The sequence below is a fragment of the Hippoglossus hippoglossus genome, chromosome 9, assembly GCF_009819705.1.
Source record: "Hippoglossus hippoglossus isolate fHipHip1 chromosome 9, fHipHip1.pri, whole genome shotgun sequence".
Lineage (NCBI taxonomy): Eukaryota > Metazoa > Chordata > Actinopteri > Pleuronectiformes > Pleuronectidae > Hippoglossus > Hippoglossus hippoglossus.
In genome coordinates this window covers 11,124,127-11,141,407 of record NC_047159.1, presented here as the reverse complement: position 1 = coordinate 11,141,407, position 17,281 = coordinate 11,124,127, and the positions used below count along the sequence as shown (strand labels likewise).

At 41.3% G+C, this 17,281-nt stretch overlaps 1 protein-coding gene across 1 annotated transcript in view; it reads left to right on the top strand.

The window, feature by feature from the left end:
- The window catches only part of ccser1 (coiled-coil serine-rich protein 1), a 113,940-nt gene that overhangs the window by 36,533 nt on the left and 60,126 nt on the right, over window positions 1-17,281 (top strand). Inside the window, 3 exon segments of the mRNA XM_034595322.1 lie at window positions 446-620; window positions 5,267-5,344; window positions 13,555-13,632. Of these exon segments, the coding sequence (XP_034451213.1) occupies window positions 446-620; window positions 5,267-5,344; window positions 13,555-13,632 (331 nt within the window).

The following is a 17,281-nucleotide window of genomic DNA, read 5'->3' as shown; positions in this document are numbered from 1 at the left end:
GCAGTGTCGTACTACAGCCCATCCAACAGCACGTGCAACAGAGGTCCAACAAAATTGGCCACAGTGATCTAGGGTCCATCCCATGTGTAGCCTGTACTGCCACCCTGTGTATGGAAAGTGTAGCAGTTTTAGGAATCACATGTATTAGCAACATTATCATATTCAGTATTTGCTGCAGTGCCAGATTCTCATTCAAGCTGGTATCACCCAGGATTCTGGAGTGTTGGGTTATTCAAAAGCAGCTGATATCCTGACACTGCTTTGTAATGCATCATCTACACCATTAGCAACCACCAAAGGCTGAGATGAGATTGTGCTGGTTTCCTGTGGGGAGCGGAGAGGGAGCAGTGAAGGCAGGTCAATGATCGGGTTTTCACACTGACTCTCGATAACATTAAATCTCTTCTTTCCTCTCTTCTCCCCCTCCACTCTGCCTCTCCTCCAGGGAGCCCAGCCGTCCAACTACCCTGCTGCCTGCTGACTGGAGCTCGGGGCTGGGTTTGGGGAGGGAAGACGAGTCCTTACCCCCAGGGCTGGAAGCGCTTCCACTGCGACTGATGCAGCAGGACTGTACGGCTGTCAAAACCCTGCTTTTAAGACTGAGACGCACACTGCAGGAGGTGGGTTACACACATATACGCACACACAGAAACACGCACGCTCCTCTTAACAGGAGCCTGTACTCGGAAGAAGGCTTTAACTTGGAGGATAATCATTACATCAAAGAAAGCTACTCTGTCAAGTGACCCTTAGCATAAAACAACTAGAAGATGACATGCATTACTCTTTCTCTTCCACCACACTCACAGAAACCTTCTCTGATCAACTTATAAATGCGTTAAATTGTTTTAAACCAGTAAGTGCAAGTGGTTAGCAACTAATACGAAGCAATTTTAAGTGGAACCGAAACAGTGCAGCGCTCCACTGACAAATTCCTCACCCACTGTTTTAATCGGCTCAATTTCAGCTCCATGAAATCGTCTCAAAGAGGAAGCTTTCCCGCCTTTTAAAAAGGTTCCTGTAATCACTTTGTTTTGTTGATTCAATCAGAATCCACATCTGGAGGAGGGAACTGGGCGGCTTCTTTGAGTGTCATATTCTTCATATGCTCACATAACACGGTCCACACATTGATCCTCTTACTTTGGAGTACCACTCTGCTCTTTAAGTGCGTTTGGATGCTTCAAGCCAAAGTTTTTGCCTCAGGCTATGAGGCCATCGCAGTGCAAATGGCGGGAAACCAGTAAAATTACATCCACACCATTAAAGACGTGATTATCTGTAATGGTCACTTAGCAAAGCACTGACACGTTGCAGTGGCTGGTTTAACAAGGCTGGACTGTAAAAATCAGGGAACCATATTGATGGCTGTGAGTGTGGGACTGCTTTAACTCTAGATTATAAACAGAACGCAATAATATTAAAGTCGATCATTTAGCGAGATTTTTTTTTAAGAACATAACATTTTTATAAATGTGATTTGCGAGGTTTATTTAGGGTAGTTGCAATTTTCCGAGAGCTCGACTTTGGGCAGATTTTCAGCCAGAATGATAAAATACACAATCAAGGGCTGAGTGTAAATTTTAGTTTTACAGTCAATGCCAGGCCGGGATGATAATTCCACTCTTTTTGGAAAATGGCTAATGCATAAACCAAACAAAAGTTTTGGTGTTGCTTTCTATCTTTTCTTATGCCGTGCTTTGGAACGAAAGTGCTCGTGTTGTCGCTAACACCCTTTGTCACTATGTTTTTGAAAGTGTATGTAACATTTGCATACCAAAGAGGGATGTTAGTAATACCATCAGCTCTTAGCAACGTCTGGCTTGTAATCTGCATGCGTAACTGACCCTCACCAAACACTGCGGCATTATACTGACACCTGTCACACAAATACACAAATATAAATACATAAAAAGACGTATAAAAGGCTGACCAGAGCTTCCCTAACATCCCACCATTAGTCCCTGTAAACTAAGATCAAAGCTGGCTTTGAGCACCTCTCTGTGAATTACAGTCCACATGTTTTCTCTCTTGTCTCTCTCTCTGCTGTTCATCTCTCTTGTTTTTCCTCCAAGGACCACGCAAACAGAGACACGAGGCATGAAAAAGATAAAATAATAATTAGTGGAGAGAGACGTAAACGAGAAGTGATGGAGAGACTACAATGGAGAGGTGGAACAAGGCAGCAGAACATGAATATAAAAGAGGAGATGCTTTGCCCTCTTTGCTGAATGTGTTGTGTCATTAACTTGCAAATTTTGTTACTTCCCATCAGTAGATGTAATCCATTCTGCGGGGGGGGGGGGGGGGGGGGGGGGGGGCACCTGGCCTGTCTGTATGCTTTGCATTTAATTTGCTTGACCTTCTGGAATTGACGCCCTAATCTTCTGTTCTTTGGCCTTGTTTACCTTAACTTACCTTAACTTATACCTCCTACTTTCCTCTCCTCTCGTCTTCTTCTCTGCCAGTTTTTCAGTTGCTGTCAAAACTTCTACATTGAGTTGTATATTGTTGCACTGACACCTGGTTAGCAGCGTCACTCCACATCCAGAAAGCTCTTGGTTCGTACCCTGTTGGCCTTTCTGTGTGGAGTTTGCTTGTCCGGGTACTCCAGCTTCTTCCCACAATCCAAAGACATGTAGCATATGCTGGTTGGAGACTCTAAATCAACTGTAGGTGTGTGTGAGATTGTCTCTATATGTCGACCCTAAGATAGTCTGCAGTCGCCTCCTGCAACCATCACAGGATAAGTGTTACAGATAATGGATGGATGGATGCAGTCATATTCATGACCAACATGCCAGCTAATACATCACATTTTGTAATTTATTGTGCATCAAATTACAAATAAAAAAATATGTATTTTACCAGCTATAGATACTCTACCTTCCCATGATTTATTTCTCTTCCAACTGTTTATCCCGTCGGATGCACAGAGAAACATTTCTATAATGCCACTCTCCATGTGTGCATTAATGTTGCCTAACGGAATGATCCCCATTTGTCAATGTCAGCCATGGATTCGAGCGAGAGAGCGATGCTCCCATTTGTTACAGCATATAGTCACAGTCTTTTTGGGCCTGGCTGTGCAGTATCTACACATGCACCACCAGGCCCTGTTAGCTTGTGCCTCTGCTCAGCCCTGAGGCAGCTGCTTGACTTATGGCAGCAGCTGCTCCTCCGTTGTTACAAAGATAGCTGTGGATATCCTAAATTTGATTTTCAAAATACGGTTATTCATTACTCTTCGGGACGTGGTATTCACCTCTGCAGTCATTTTCAACACTAGGTTTTTTTCCGTGTTACACAACGGCTCCGCAATCAACATCTGTGAAAGTTTGGGTGAACACTGAAGCGTGCTGTCACAGTTTTAGTTAGATGAAGACCTCCTGAGGCCCAGACTTCTAAAAACTCAGTAATACCCAAGCACAGTTGGAATTTCCAGAACAAAGTCCTCACCCTGTGTTTGCCAGAGAACTCTAAATGGCATGTCAGTGTGTTGTTAATGGTTCTGCTTTCCAATATAAAACCCAAATGTCAATGAGAGAGCGAGAGAGTGGGCACGAGCGCACCTGAAGTTATCTGAACGTTTTTATTTCCACATTTAACTGATGTGTGAATGTGATTAAAGCGGTGTATCAAACTACGAAACCTGCTTTCCTTTCTTGGGCCATTCATCATCTTTAGACATTTAGCTTCTGGGTAGTGCAAAGTCATTAAATCCAGCACTCTTAGGCAGCTTTCTCCATTTTTATTTTTTTATTTTTTTTACCCAACCACATCTAATTGTGGGGACAGTTGTGTGTTAAAGCCTGTGGGACAGGGGTGACCTTAAAGAGAATGGGTATGTGTTGGAAAGAGGAGGAGAGAGCCAGAGTGTGTGGGGGTGTCAGTGAGTGTGCGCATGTCTCTCTACATAGGGAAAGGTGTTGATCACTGATGACACATGGGTGGTCTTGACGACATTGTGCACCTATTATTCTGATAGGGAGGCATGCTTCTTTTAGAATCACGTGTAGGCTGTGCAAAGAGGAGACATATTGAAGAATGTTGTTTCCCTGAGCTACAGTCACATCAGAGCCTGATTTTTGCATTTTAGCCAGAAGCTTTTCGGGCATCTTGATTGTAAGTATGATCATCTCGCTCAAAAAAAGGAAACGTTAGCTTGCATATAAATCTACTAGATGGCCGAAAGAAGTCAAGTAAACGACGGGAAAACAAGTTCATACATCACAATCTTTCAATTCTTGATGTCAGGTCTTTGTCATGTATCTTGTCATATCCTCCTTGTCTGTGCTGTCATGTTTTTACCATGAAGCATTATATCAATATCAGCCAACACTTCTTTATCCTCTCCTGCTTCCCCATCTGTCCTGTTATGAGCCATCACAGGTGACATTTAAATAAGCCTCTTCTCTTTATTTAAAGAAGTGTGTATGTCTGTGTGGTGTCTGCACCCTGCGTGACATGACTGTCTCTAGGCGCTGTACTGTTTGTGTGTGTGTGTGCTTATATCTTTGTGAGGACCATTTTGAGCATAGACCTTATAGGGTGAGAACCTGACAGGTTCAGGTTATGGTTATGGTAAGGTTTAGGGTTATTGGCATTTGGTTGTGATGGTTAGTGTAAGGGGCTGTCCTCGATAAGATAGAAGTACAAGAATGTATCTCTCTTTCTCTGTGTGTGTGTGTGTGCGTGCGTGCGTGCGTGCGTGCGTGTTTTGGAACGCCCCTCACTCTGCCCTTGCTCTCTGCCCACTAGACACCTGTGTTGAGGAGCGGAGCCAAGATGTGTCTGGTCACAGCTGGTGTTAGAAAATAAAAAGACTTTGTTAGAAACATCAAGAAAATGCAAATTACAACATTAGTCGTTTCTATAGTCGTTTAACCAATTTCATTCAAACCAGTTATTTTGCCTTTTTGTTACAATCAAAGGTGCTTTGAATCTAGAATATGAGACTAGATGTAATATCACCCTGCGGATAATCATTATAAATGTCCACTACAGGATGCTGCAGCTTCAGGAGCACTTATGTTGACAGACCTAGTCTATTAGGCTTTACTTAAAATGAATGAGGGAGTAATGATTTTGCCAGAAGTTGCAAGAAGTACAAATAATAATACTTTGGAGTCTTAATTTAGTTCCAAGTAGAAGAGTTTTAACTGAGACTCATCCTTTAAGAATCGCCCTGTGCACATCACACTAAAACGTAGTGTATTTAACAAATTTAATCATGATGTTATTTTCATATTTATGCTTTTTGCAGAGCGCAGAGACGAGTCCTGCCAGCAGCCTCCAGTCTCTACCCATCAGCCCTTGCAGTGAAAAATCCCTTCCGTTTAAGGTAACCTATTTTACGTTGCTTCGTGTAAACACACAATACTGCATAAGTCGGTCCGACCCGTTTTGGGTTCGGGCCCCATTTTAGCACTGAATCAGGCACTAATTTTAGAATTGAGCTTAATTTCTGCCAAATCAATTGTCGTTGGACAGGCACATTAATGAGGTCATAACGCCTAAATAATTGCCTGAGCGATCAATGATCTGGCTCTCAGAGGATTAGATGAGTTTCTGGCACGCCAAAAATGTTGCTTTGCTGGTTTTCCTTTTGGCCCAATTTCCCTCATGGCTGCCATCAGAGGATTTTAAAACCGCAGTGACTAGTGTGGTTTAATGATGTCGAAGAAGGGTTTTACATATTGTGGCTGAAGCTGTGGTTACCAGGCTGCTGTGATACAAAACTGAACTTTGCTACGCTGCAGACGGAACATATTGTATAAATGGCGGAGTCATACAATTGAAGGGAATGGATTCTAGTTTTCTTCCAACTTTTTATTTATTATAGAATTGCACCAAGGAACACCACATTGTCTTGTTTCAATAAAACATCATTGGAACTGCTAATGGACAATGTAAAAATTTTCACCATGTTCTTTCTCATGGTCTCTGTTGGATCTCTATAAATAATATTACAATGAGAACAGTCTAGACCTGCTCTGTAGCCGTAGGCTTTATACTCACACAGCCCTCAGATACCTCATAGTGCCACCTACTTCAATCAAAATAACACAGCGGTCCGTCTGTGATCAAAAATATAAGACTGACTCATCTTTTGATCTGTGTGTCTCCTCCAGTGATACAGAACAATCACCAGCCTTTTTTTCCACATCAGCGTCTAATGAATCATGAAGAGATCAAATCACACGAGAAAGAGGGAGAGCAGGTATAAGGAAATATAAAAATGAGTGTAGCAAAAAGACATGGGGACCAATGTGCTTTGCCTGTAGTGACAGGCCCTAGACCCCCACTGTCAACCTAGTCCATCACAGCTGACCGATCTAGATGAGATTTATGACTCTCTGCTGGGAGTGTGTCAGAGCTCAAGCGTATGCTATCGTGTGTGTGTGCAGGGTTTAAGTTTACCAGGAAAGGGCTTTTGTCAATCTTTTCTCTGGGATTTCAGTGCTCTGCAACCGAGTTCTTGTTAGACTGTTAGGAGAGAGAGAGGAGAAGAAAGAACAAGTCTCCTGGACTTTGTGAAACTTCTCACTGCCGGTGGCGGATTTTTATTAAACTTTGTTGCACTAAAGGTTGAATCTAATATTGTGTTGACATACTTGGAGGTACAGAAGAGCAAAAGTCAAACCCTAACCCCTAACCCCTTAAAATATAGTCAAATAAAACACAGCCAAAATCCAAGGCCTGCCTGTCTCACACGGTGCCTGCAAAGTGCACTGCTGTGCCAAGAGTGTGTTGTGGCATGCATTTAAATCTGTGTACCAGCGTGCGTTTGTACGCGTGCCCTCCTTGTTGACCTACATGGAGTATCAGTAGCAGCTGGAGGATAAGGAAAAATTAAAGATGTAGGGTGGGACACAGCGTGAAGACAACGGCTGTGGATGAAACACTCTCCCGCAATGTATAGAGGGACTTGTTGAGGTAGTTTCATTCAGAAAAAGTGAGGGCAAATGGTCACAAACACCTGACCCATAATCAATAAATAATTCAATAGCAAAACATTTAAATTTCCCTGTTTATGGATAGACAGTTACAGATCCATCAGAAATGCATGTAGGTTGACAATCTTTGAGTTATAAACTATTGCGCAATACATTGTATTTATAAAGCACAACGATCAAAGACACTTGACATTGGTTAAAAACTTTGAAAATAAACAAACACAAATAAAATACATCCACTAATCAAATATAAAAAACTGGTTCCTTCATAAACTGGTTTGAAATGAGCAGATTTGACATTGGGAGCACATGCGGTGTATAAAGCAGCTTCATTTCACTTACTTGGTGAGAAAATTAGTGGTGGGAGTAGAATGTTAAGAATTAGATTTTTTTTCTCGTGAAATATTAAGCGAGATATGCACCAGATCATTTAAAAGTTTGTAGGCCGAACAACACCAGCTGTCGTCAAAATGTTCAGACGAACGAGGCAAACTAGGTTTCTATACTCTGATTGTAAAATACAACTTTTGCTTAAGCACTGTTTAATTCCGTGGAGCTAGCACCCATCCTAAATACCCTGAACATCTCCTCGGCTAACCAGGACTGTGCAGGGAGAGACTGAGGGCGTGACAGCAGCACAGAGATAGATATAAAGGGCAGGGTGGAAGCAGCAAGTGCTGGAGGAATTGAGGTTTGACAGGAGATGAAAACAGAGAAATAAGATTGGTGTATGTGTGTGTGTGTATGTATGTAGATATATATAAACAGAGAATGCGTAAGAAGGTGGGAGGCAAAGGCTAACCTTTTGACAGAGCTGGAGGCACAGAAAAGAAACAACATCAAGATGGAGAGGGCATGCCTCACAAGGAGAAGCTGTATAAGAGGAAGTAGGTGCAACTCTGAGAATAGTACATTGTTCTACTTGACTGTAAAATAGATTGAGGGGAGAGGGGGTGATGGAGACAGGTCGTGCAAAGGGGGAACGTGTGGAAGCAAAAGTTGAGTTGGGGGAATGTATTCAGTTTGATGACATTAAGTCAGATAAGTCAGGAAAAGAGGAGAAACCACATTAGACATGAGAGGGATAGAGGTGAGGGAGCAAAAAGGAGGTGAAGAGTTTGAGGAGGAGGGTGGTAGAGAAAAGGGGGAAAGAAGAAAAAGAGAGAGGAAGGTGAGGGGCAAGGAGAAGAAGAAGAAGAGAATTTGTCCTGGCACTCCAGAAAACGACTCCGTGGGTATAAAAATAATCTACGCTAGCCACCTGAGAGGCTGCGGAGTCACAGTGTGCCCTAGTTTAATTTAGACCAAAAGCATGTGACATGATTTTTACCACATTTTGTCCCACTTGAAGTGTTCTACTGTATTTGGAAGCCTGAAGAAGAAAAAACATGCATGCGGTGTCATTTGCTGCATAATTAAAAATGATTAATGTATAATTAGAATGACTGTAAATATGTTATCATAGTTTGTTCGCTTCACATCAAGGCAACAGTGGGAGAGGCTTGAAAACTATGTGCAAGAGTACACGTCAAGACAAATGTTTCTTGGCTCACACACTAGAAACACACAAATCAATAAGATTAAACCACAGACAAGACCGACGTGTAACTGATAACTGAGTCTACAAACACCCCGGTCACAATGTATCGCAGTAACACTCAGCTCAGCGGTGGGAAAGACGATGGATACCTGCTGTCCCCGTCTGTAGTTTGTGAGGTAACGTGGCGTTTCGAGGGTTATTCTCTACGAGGCTACTTCAACCTGTCTTCAAGTATGGGGAAGTGTAAGTTGTTCTGGGACTCCGATACTCCTTCATATCTGCCGTACTTGACAAAGGTCTTAAATTACATGATTTTCGGTCTTAAAAAGTCTTAAATTCCATGTGTTAAAACCTGCAGAAACGCCGCCATCTTGGAGAGTGAGTTCACTTTGGGGCATTTTAGACTGATCTACTGCATCGTTTCATTTTCACCGCCTCGTCATATGCCACTTTGTGTCAGTTGTATAAAAAGTAAATCAAAAAAAGTTTTATGGTAACTGCTGTACCCCAGACTATCTCCTTTCCAATCAGCTGGGTCTCTGAAATACATTTGTGTGTCTGTGTGTGAGCTTTATTTGCACTTGCACAACATTCAGCTTTGAATATTCACATATTTTTGAATATTGGTAGTAAAACACTTTTATAAGCACTTAAATTGTTCCAGGAGACAGATGTTTTCTGCCGGTTTGAATGGAGTCGAGCAGCTTGAAAAGAAAAGAGAAAAAGCTTGATCAGCTGCGCTCAGTTTCAAAAGAGTCTCGACTCTCTCAGAGAACACAGACAATTAATCCAACTCAAGCATCTAAAGCTTTTCTGTTTGTTAGATCTGAGCCGTAGTTAAAGCTCGTCTTTGTGCAACCAGCCTTGGGTCTCCCTAATATCTCATCTCTTACAGTATCATTGATGTCTGTGTTAAGTACAAAGGACAGTATTTTATTGCATTTAACTTGCCCTAATGTTTTCTAACTGTACTGTATTATATTCGAAATCTCTCTAACTGCAGACATGAGGCAGCTCGGTGGCTCTTGCTGCATTTCAGGATGTCTCGGCAGGTGACACCTCGCTTGTTTCAAACAGCGTAAATATTACAGAAGTGGTTTGACAGCTTACCTAACTGTCTCCGTGCGACCTGCCAGCTTTACTGCCTTTTGGAGCTCCTCGGAGCAGATTGAGCACCTATAGCATCCTTGACTGCTGCTTGTTCACCAGGCACGCCATGTCCTTCAGTTTATATGGCAGGGTTAGTTTGTCGTGTGCAGCCCGTGTCCAGATGCACTGAAAACTTTTAGTTTCAAAAGAGTTGAATCACAGTCGACTGTGTTGGCGACCTGCTCCTTAGTTCTCCTGACAGCTCAGTTAACTCGTAAAGACAGGTGACAGAGGTCACGGCTCTTTAGTATGCATTCTCGATGTGCAGATGAGTCTTTTTTTCGTCACCTCCTCTCTTTTATTTTTACATCGCAGCCGCTCCTCTTGACCTCCTCTGTCGGTCTGCATAAATAGAACGCTATCAAAGTCATAATTATTGTCAGTCAGCGTGCGCAGGTTTATGCATGTGTCTTTGAGCTTGCCTATGTTTTTTAATCAAGTCATGAATATCAAGTGCTTTACCAGTGGGTGTCCGAGCAGCCAAATGAGACAGCGTATCACCATGTGAAGGACAGACTTTTGTAGTAATGGCTGCTGCACACTAGAGGTAATTGGGCTGATTTTAGACCTGATTTGCCCCCTGACAATCACGGGGGTGTTCGCTAGTGGAGGTCACTCAGTCTCGATTATCTGCCCAAATAATCCTGGAGTGCTGAATTCTAAATGCTACCGATTGAATTATAAATCATTTGTCCCAACCTGTCGTAAAAGTTTGGGACAATTGTATGCATCAACAACACAATACCCGACCCGAGCCTGTCGGGACCCATTGGGACAAAATGGATGAGGCTGGGTTCGAACACTATATATATATATTATATTCTGGATCTTGTTGGGTTTGTTCATGGTGGATTGGGTTTCTTTTAAATTGTTTACACTGCACTTGCTTTGAATTGTGGAAAACATTGGGCTTTGTTGCGTTTGGCTCGGATTTGAGCAAAACATTGTGGCCAAAGCCACACTCCATTGAGCAGGTCCTTTTTCATCCACACAGGGTCCAGTGGTGTATGCTTAATGCCGTGTCATACTAGGAATGTACAGAACTGTTGAGGGGATTATACCCTTTCACATTCGTCTCAGCCCGTTCAAGGAGCAAGCACTTGTACTTTGAAGAAGTGCAAAGTTATGGAAAGATGTTTTGTACCCTGGTATTAAGATAACAAGGGGAATGCATTTGATTACGCTGTTATTTCTCACACCCCATGCCATAATTTAAGAAACAGGCAATTTGTTGAACCAACTGAGGGTAGAGGGGGTTATTGAAATTACAGATGCGGTAAACAACCCTCACATTTTGTCAAATGTGTGTTTGCAAAAAAAAAAAAAAAGTTGAGAAATTGAATAATTTCTGCTAACAAGGGGAATGTAATTCATCTCCATACCCTCTTCAGCTGACTGCTGATTGCAAGCACAGAGTGGCCTCAGCCTCCATACAAAATCACATAAAGTAGATGCACTCCAATGATTTTGATCAGATTTATCCCCACCGAGGCCATTCCAATCACATTAGAAATAAATTCACATGCCCCACTTTTCTTCCTCAGCCCTTTCCATTCAATTCTGCCTTGAAAAATTGGTTGGAATGCCACCTGATGGGTGACTTAATGCATATTGTGCTCCTTCTTTCAGCGATCAGAATAGAGTTTTTCAATTTAGTTTTAGGTAATGGTAATGTTCCCCTCGTTTAAAAGCCTTTTTTTAATATGTAATGCAATATAGGGCTGCTCAACAACGGGTATGTGAGCCAAACAACAACAAAGTCAAGCCAGGACACATAAAATTGTGCGGTCATATGAGCATGTCCTGTCCCTTGGCATCGAAGTCAAAAGGGTGGCATTGAATGTGGCCAAGTTGAAGTACATTATCTTGTTTTCTTATCCCTCTGTATTTCTCTGACAGCTTATACCCATCTATTTCTCTTTCTTTCCTCTGTTTATACTCATAAACAAACCACGCAAGTCATGGATTTAGTCATAAGCCTGTTTTGAACATTTGAAACACAACTGCTGTTAAACATGCAATGTCACACACGCACACACAGGGGACAGAGGCATACACGCTGTGCCGGTTGTAGCCAGCCAGCTCATTTGGAACAGCCTTCAGTCCTGTTCGGGTGAGATTAATTTTAGAGGCTGACTAATGTAATAATTGTCACAGCATGTTAGCAATTTTCAGTCCCATTCGAATCTCCTGTTTGTAATTTTTGTTCTCTCCCTTTGCACTAGTGTGTGTGTTATCGCAGTAGGAAAAATATCATTATCCAAAAATATCTCCCCTCCAAATGCAGGTAATGCCAGTCCGCTCTCATTCAACACCACTGGGTTTTGTTTTTGTAAATAGCTTCCGAGGGGAAGGTGTTCTTCCGCTGGTTTTATCACCCTGGAAGCACTTACAAAGCTTTTAGCTTCGTCCATGTCATCAAAATGTCTTTATATTCGGTGAAATTTTCTTTATTTTATTTTTTTTGAATTTCGGGAAATTGTGACTCATGGCCACAACCTCTAAGGCTGACTGGAAAGCGTTTGCCGTAATTGTGCAGTAAAATATGCATTTCTTTCTCAGAAACAGTTTAAGCATTTACGGCACGCTCCCGTCGAAGTGCTTGTCAGACGGTCAAACAGGTCCCACGCACACACACACCGATTTTGATGTTGAGTTAAGGCAGAGTGTCAAGTTAGCTGTCTGTGTTTGCATCAGATGGGTCATTTAAAGGACGGTGGTGTAACTTTATGGTTCCCTGTGGTCTGTGTTCTCCTCCTGACTCTCTGTCTGTCTTTTAGCTCGATGGCTCCCCACAGTTTCAGACCATCACGCTCAGCCCCCGGCCCTCTCTGTCCTCTCCTGCTCTCTATCACTGTCCCCCTTTTCTCACGTTCACTTCCCCCTCCTCATTTTTCTCCTGTTATCTTGCCCCTCTTTTTATTTCTTTCCTGCGTTTATGCCCTTGAAGAGGTAATGACCCTGTATGTCCGTCATTTTCCTTCCTCTCTTTCCTTCCCTTTTCTTCCCTCCTCCTCCTTGTGTCACTCTCTGTCCAATTTAGAATTAAGTTGAGTATTTTAATTAAAGCTGCTGGGTCTGGAGCCCAGCTATATTTATTAGATCCAGGCTCCCCATGAGCCAGTGTGTAGAGATCCTGTGGCAGCTTGGCTGTTGCACGGTTTAGCCATAAGGTCTGAAGATGACGAGGTTTTGGAACAACCAGGAACGACAGTGAAAATCAGGTTGGCCGACATAGATGTTTGCAGTTTTTGCTTCAGTAACTACTAAACAGAATTCATGTCAACTGATCCGACTTCATTTGTTCGGTGGATAAATGTGGCAGGCATAAACAGCTATCAAATTTTAATGAAATATATTTTTAGAACTCTTTATAACAGCTTGTATTTTGCTGGGAAGCACTTTGTAACGGTTGTTTTGAAAGGTGCAATGAGAATAAAGTTTTATGAGGATTATAATTCTCCTCCCTTATTCTGTCTCGGCTCCTCCTCTCCATCTTCGCCACAATAATGTCCCCTGACAGCACAAGGTCATTTTAAAGTGCTGTCCGCTTTAGGGTGCTGCCACAGGACACTCCAAGTTTATCTCAGATATGGAGAGAGGAGAGGAGATCACAGTCCTGCAGCATGCGCCATAAACAACTACATTACACGTACACACACACACACACACACACACACACACACACACACACACACACACACACACACACACACACACACACACACACACCACCGAAAGATGAGTGACATATACACTCATAAATGCACATAAAACACTTGAAAACACATAAAGGATCCAGGGAATCACATACACACTCAAACAGCCTTGTGATGGTCCCTGATGAATCACGACTGGCTGCAGTGTCCTGAGTGATGCGTGACACTGTGTCTTGCTTGTGTTTAGGATCCCGGCAGAGAGGAGGCCTTGTTGCAACAACTGAGGGAGAAAGACGAGCTGATTCTCCGACTCCAGAGTGAACTGGTAAGATCCACTTATTAAACACACACGATGTAATAACAGGCAGGTTTGGCTTCAAATGTGAACGTAATGTGCAAAACGTATAACTTACTTATGTGAGAGCTGGTATTAAAATGAGTGCACTGCCCGTTCTAAGCCTTTCTGTTTGGAACTGTTAGTTGGCCTGTGTTAAAGCCTCTTCAGAATTATTCATGGTCATTAATAAGTCCTACTCAAAGAGTTCTGCTATATACTGTCACTTTTCTATTGTTATGTGGAAAGCTTTTTATATTCAGTCTATCGTGTGAAGTTAGAAAACTTTGCATTCATCCAACCTGGTTTATCTACACTGAAGATTTTATAGTCAATGTTTTCCTTAAAATGAAACTGAATTAGTTTTTTGTGTGCAGCTCATATGTAAATTTGAATGATTTAAAACAAGACATGTCGAACCCTACTGACTGCTACAGAACACTGGTCGCCTGTTTTCAATTTTCAAATATTGATTGCATCATGTGTCCAAATCACTTTAAGCAAGTTAATAAGATGAACAGTTCCACTTACAGACAGGCAGACTTAGTATGTAGATGTTTAGTATATCGGTATAATGGCAGTGACATCTTACATTATAGATCAAGTTGTCTTGTCAGAAAGAAATGATAGTTAATTCTGAAAGATTGCTAGGACTGGAAAAACATATAAATATAGCAAATAATAATAATAAAAAGAAATGAACAGCTCCCTTCTGACCTCCAACTAGAAAGCTGGTCCCGTCGCTGCTTTACCAGCCTGAAGATTGACGCTCAGATGATGATCGTGATTCAGTTTTGCGTGTACAGGATTTAAAAGTTATGGGAAATTTACAGTTGAGCAAAACTTTTTTCCAAAATATTTCAAAGTGTTTGTAACTCATAAGAGAAGCAATTTATATCATTGCATTGAGAAATGGAGTGTCTGCTTATCTAATTTGATCTGTCACAGATTCTTTCTCTCGGTCTCTGTTCTTTTAAATTTTGAGATGAATATTTAAAGCAGCTTGAATGTTTTTAAATTATTTGCTTTATGGATATGAATTAAAGACTAATTGCCTTTGAAGCATGAATCTTTTCATTCCCTTTCAAGCCTTAAAATGTCTTCTTCTTTAGAAAGGTTGAAAAACATACCAAAGAGCTGCAAAGTTTCACTTTGCGTTGAAGTAGCTTTGTGAGTTTTCTTCACTCTTGTGATCTTGTGATATGTGAGGCTTCATACAGCACAGAGTGGAGTGAAAGTGAAGACTGACATCAGTAAGAGAGAGGAAATAAATGTGAGAATAGTTTTATGGTTCAATATCACATGGCATGGCACCATGGAGCCTATCTTTTCCGTCTTTGTTTAGGTAAACTGCTTGTTCCCTCTATCTAGATGTGATAGCAACATTATTGGGACTCCAGTCCAGCCAAGAGAGAAGTATTATTGTTTTGAAAATTGCCTCTAATATGGTTCGATATTCTGATATTTGAAACTGCCACAACATACTCATTAAATACATAGATTTATATTTTGTGTTTGTTTCCTCCCTTTTGGAAACTCGTTTATGGCATCATTTGCAAAAACGCTCAATATGGCAACATTTTTCATAGTTAGAAAACTCATCACATTTTTTATTTGTCACCTGTTCTATCAAGTTGAAGTAATGCACACATTCTGCGAGCCCTCAGCAGGATAATGTGCCAGTGTTAGTGGCAGCAGTTAGGGAGATGTCAGTCTAACCCACTGGCTTGAGTCTCATTTGGCATCTGTTTGTTTGATCACTCCTCTTTTCTCTCCTCTCTTGTCTTCTCTCCCTTTTCTCTGTCTTCCCGGTCTTTCGTTTTAATTAATATACACAGCAGCTTCTAATAAGACATAATAGGCTCGGCGGTGATAAATACCTCCGTATCCCGGGGTTTTGAAAATAGCGCCGGTGTCTTGTTTCATTACCAACATGAGACAATGTTCCACATTTTGCACATGTACAGTATATTAAACACGTGTCCAGCACTGCTGTCTGTGTGGTTGAAGGTGCTATGAAAGTGATGACAGATGTTTTTGTAAACAAGGTTATTTGTCAAAGAAATAAGCTGTCAAAAAAACAACAACAAATACTTAGGAACAATCACAATCGTGCATCATGCTACGGTTTCATACGTCACCTGACAGCTCCCCATCAGAAGGCAGTATTTGAAAAAACAGATGGTGAGCGTGAACGAGTTGGTGCTTGCACTCAAGTTTTATATTTCTTGTTAAAAAAAATTGTTATTGTTGCAAAAGTGAGGAAATACAACTGGACCTTGTGTCATATTTGTGTTACTGTGTGAAAATAATAAACTTTATCTAAATGAAGCTAAAAATGCTTCACAACAAAACTAGCAAAGCCTTGATTGACGGCCTTATAATGGGATTTTTAATCAGCTGGTCCTTTTAAATACCGTAAACCACAGGAAAACATTTAGAAGATTTAATGTTATTAAAAGTTGGAGACAGCCCAATGTAATAATTTTACATTTAATTAACTTTTCACTGGAGTAAAAAACACTTCAAATGAAGAAATCCGAATGAGAAGACAAGAAGTTATAGAGGAGATCGGAGCCTTTTTAGGGTGATAGTATTTCATCCTGGCAGACTGAGGCTAAGGTTGATTGATTTGTGTGGAGGCTGCTGGAGTTTATATATTTTTAGCTGTGACAAAGGCTCACGATTGTCAACAGATTATAGTGTTGTGATCAAGAAGATTACCGAGCAGAATTTATTTCACATAACTGCATCAGGGACTTTGATAGGTACTTGGGCTGTTGCACTAAATTATTGATTTAAAACAAACAGCTTTATAGCAGTGTTTGTACATATACTTTATTGTTCCAGTTGGAGGACTGTCAGAAATGTGTCACTGTGTGCACGTACGCTCACCGAAGTTCTTGCTATCTGTTAACCTCTCTCTGTTTCTGAGATGGGCAACAGGAGAAACATCAGGAGAGTTAATTAACACGGACATCCATGAAATAACTTTTAATGGAAGTCTCATCTCACTTACCACTTAAATTATATTAGCTATTATAATTGTATGCACATAAAATCTAATGTGTTACACAGTCATGTTTTGCTCACCCAAGTATGAGGGAGGAAGAGTCTTAAACACACATTTCAATATAACGCAGTCAGATGCATCACCACCCATAACTCACCTCCTCTATGTCAGTGTCAGTCAAACCTGAACATCACCTTCTTTGTAAAGGTAAATTCATGTCTGTCTGCCCCTAAAGTTCCCAAAGGCAATATATGTATGCCTCTGCGTCTGCAGCGGCTGTAGCCGGAGGCATTTTGTTTTTAGGTTGTCCGTGCGTCTGTCTTCTTGTGAACACAAAATCTCAGGAGCGCACTGAGAGACTGTCTTCTAATTTGGATCAAGATGAAGATGTTCAAACTTTGTGAAAGTGATTTATCAGGAAGGTCTGGGGGGTATTTCACCGTATCAGGCACAAACATCCATTTAACTCAAGGATGACCTGATTAGAATTGGCTGGTCAAAGGTCACTGACCTCAATTTTTAATTTTTATTTATTTTGTGTTATTGGTCAATTTCAAACATTACCTCACAATTATAATTGTATAGCCAAAAAGTCAAAGGTCAAATTTGCTGTGACATTGAAAAGTT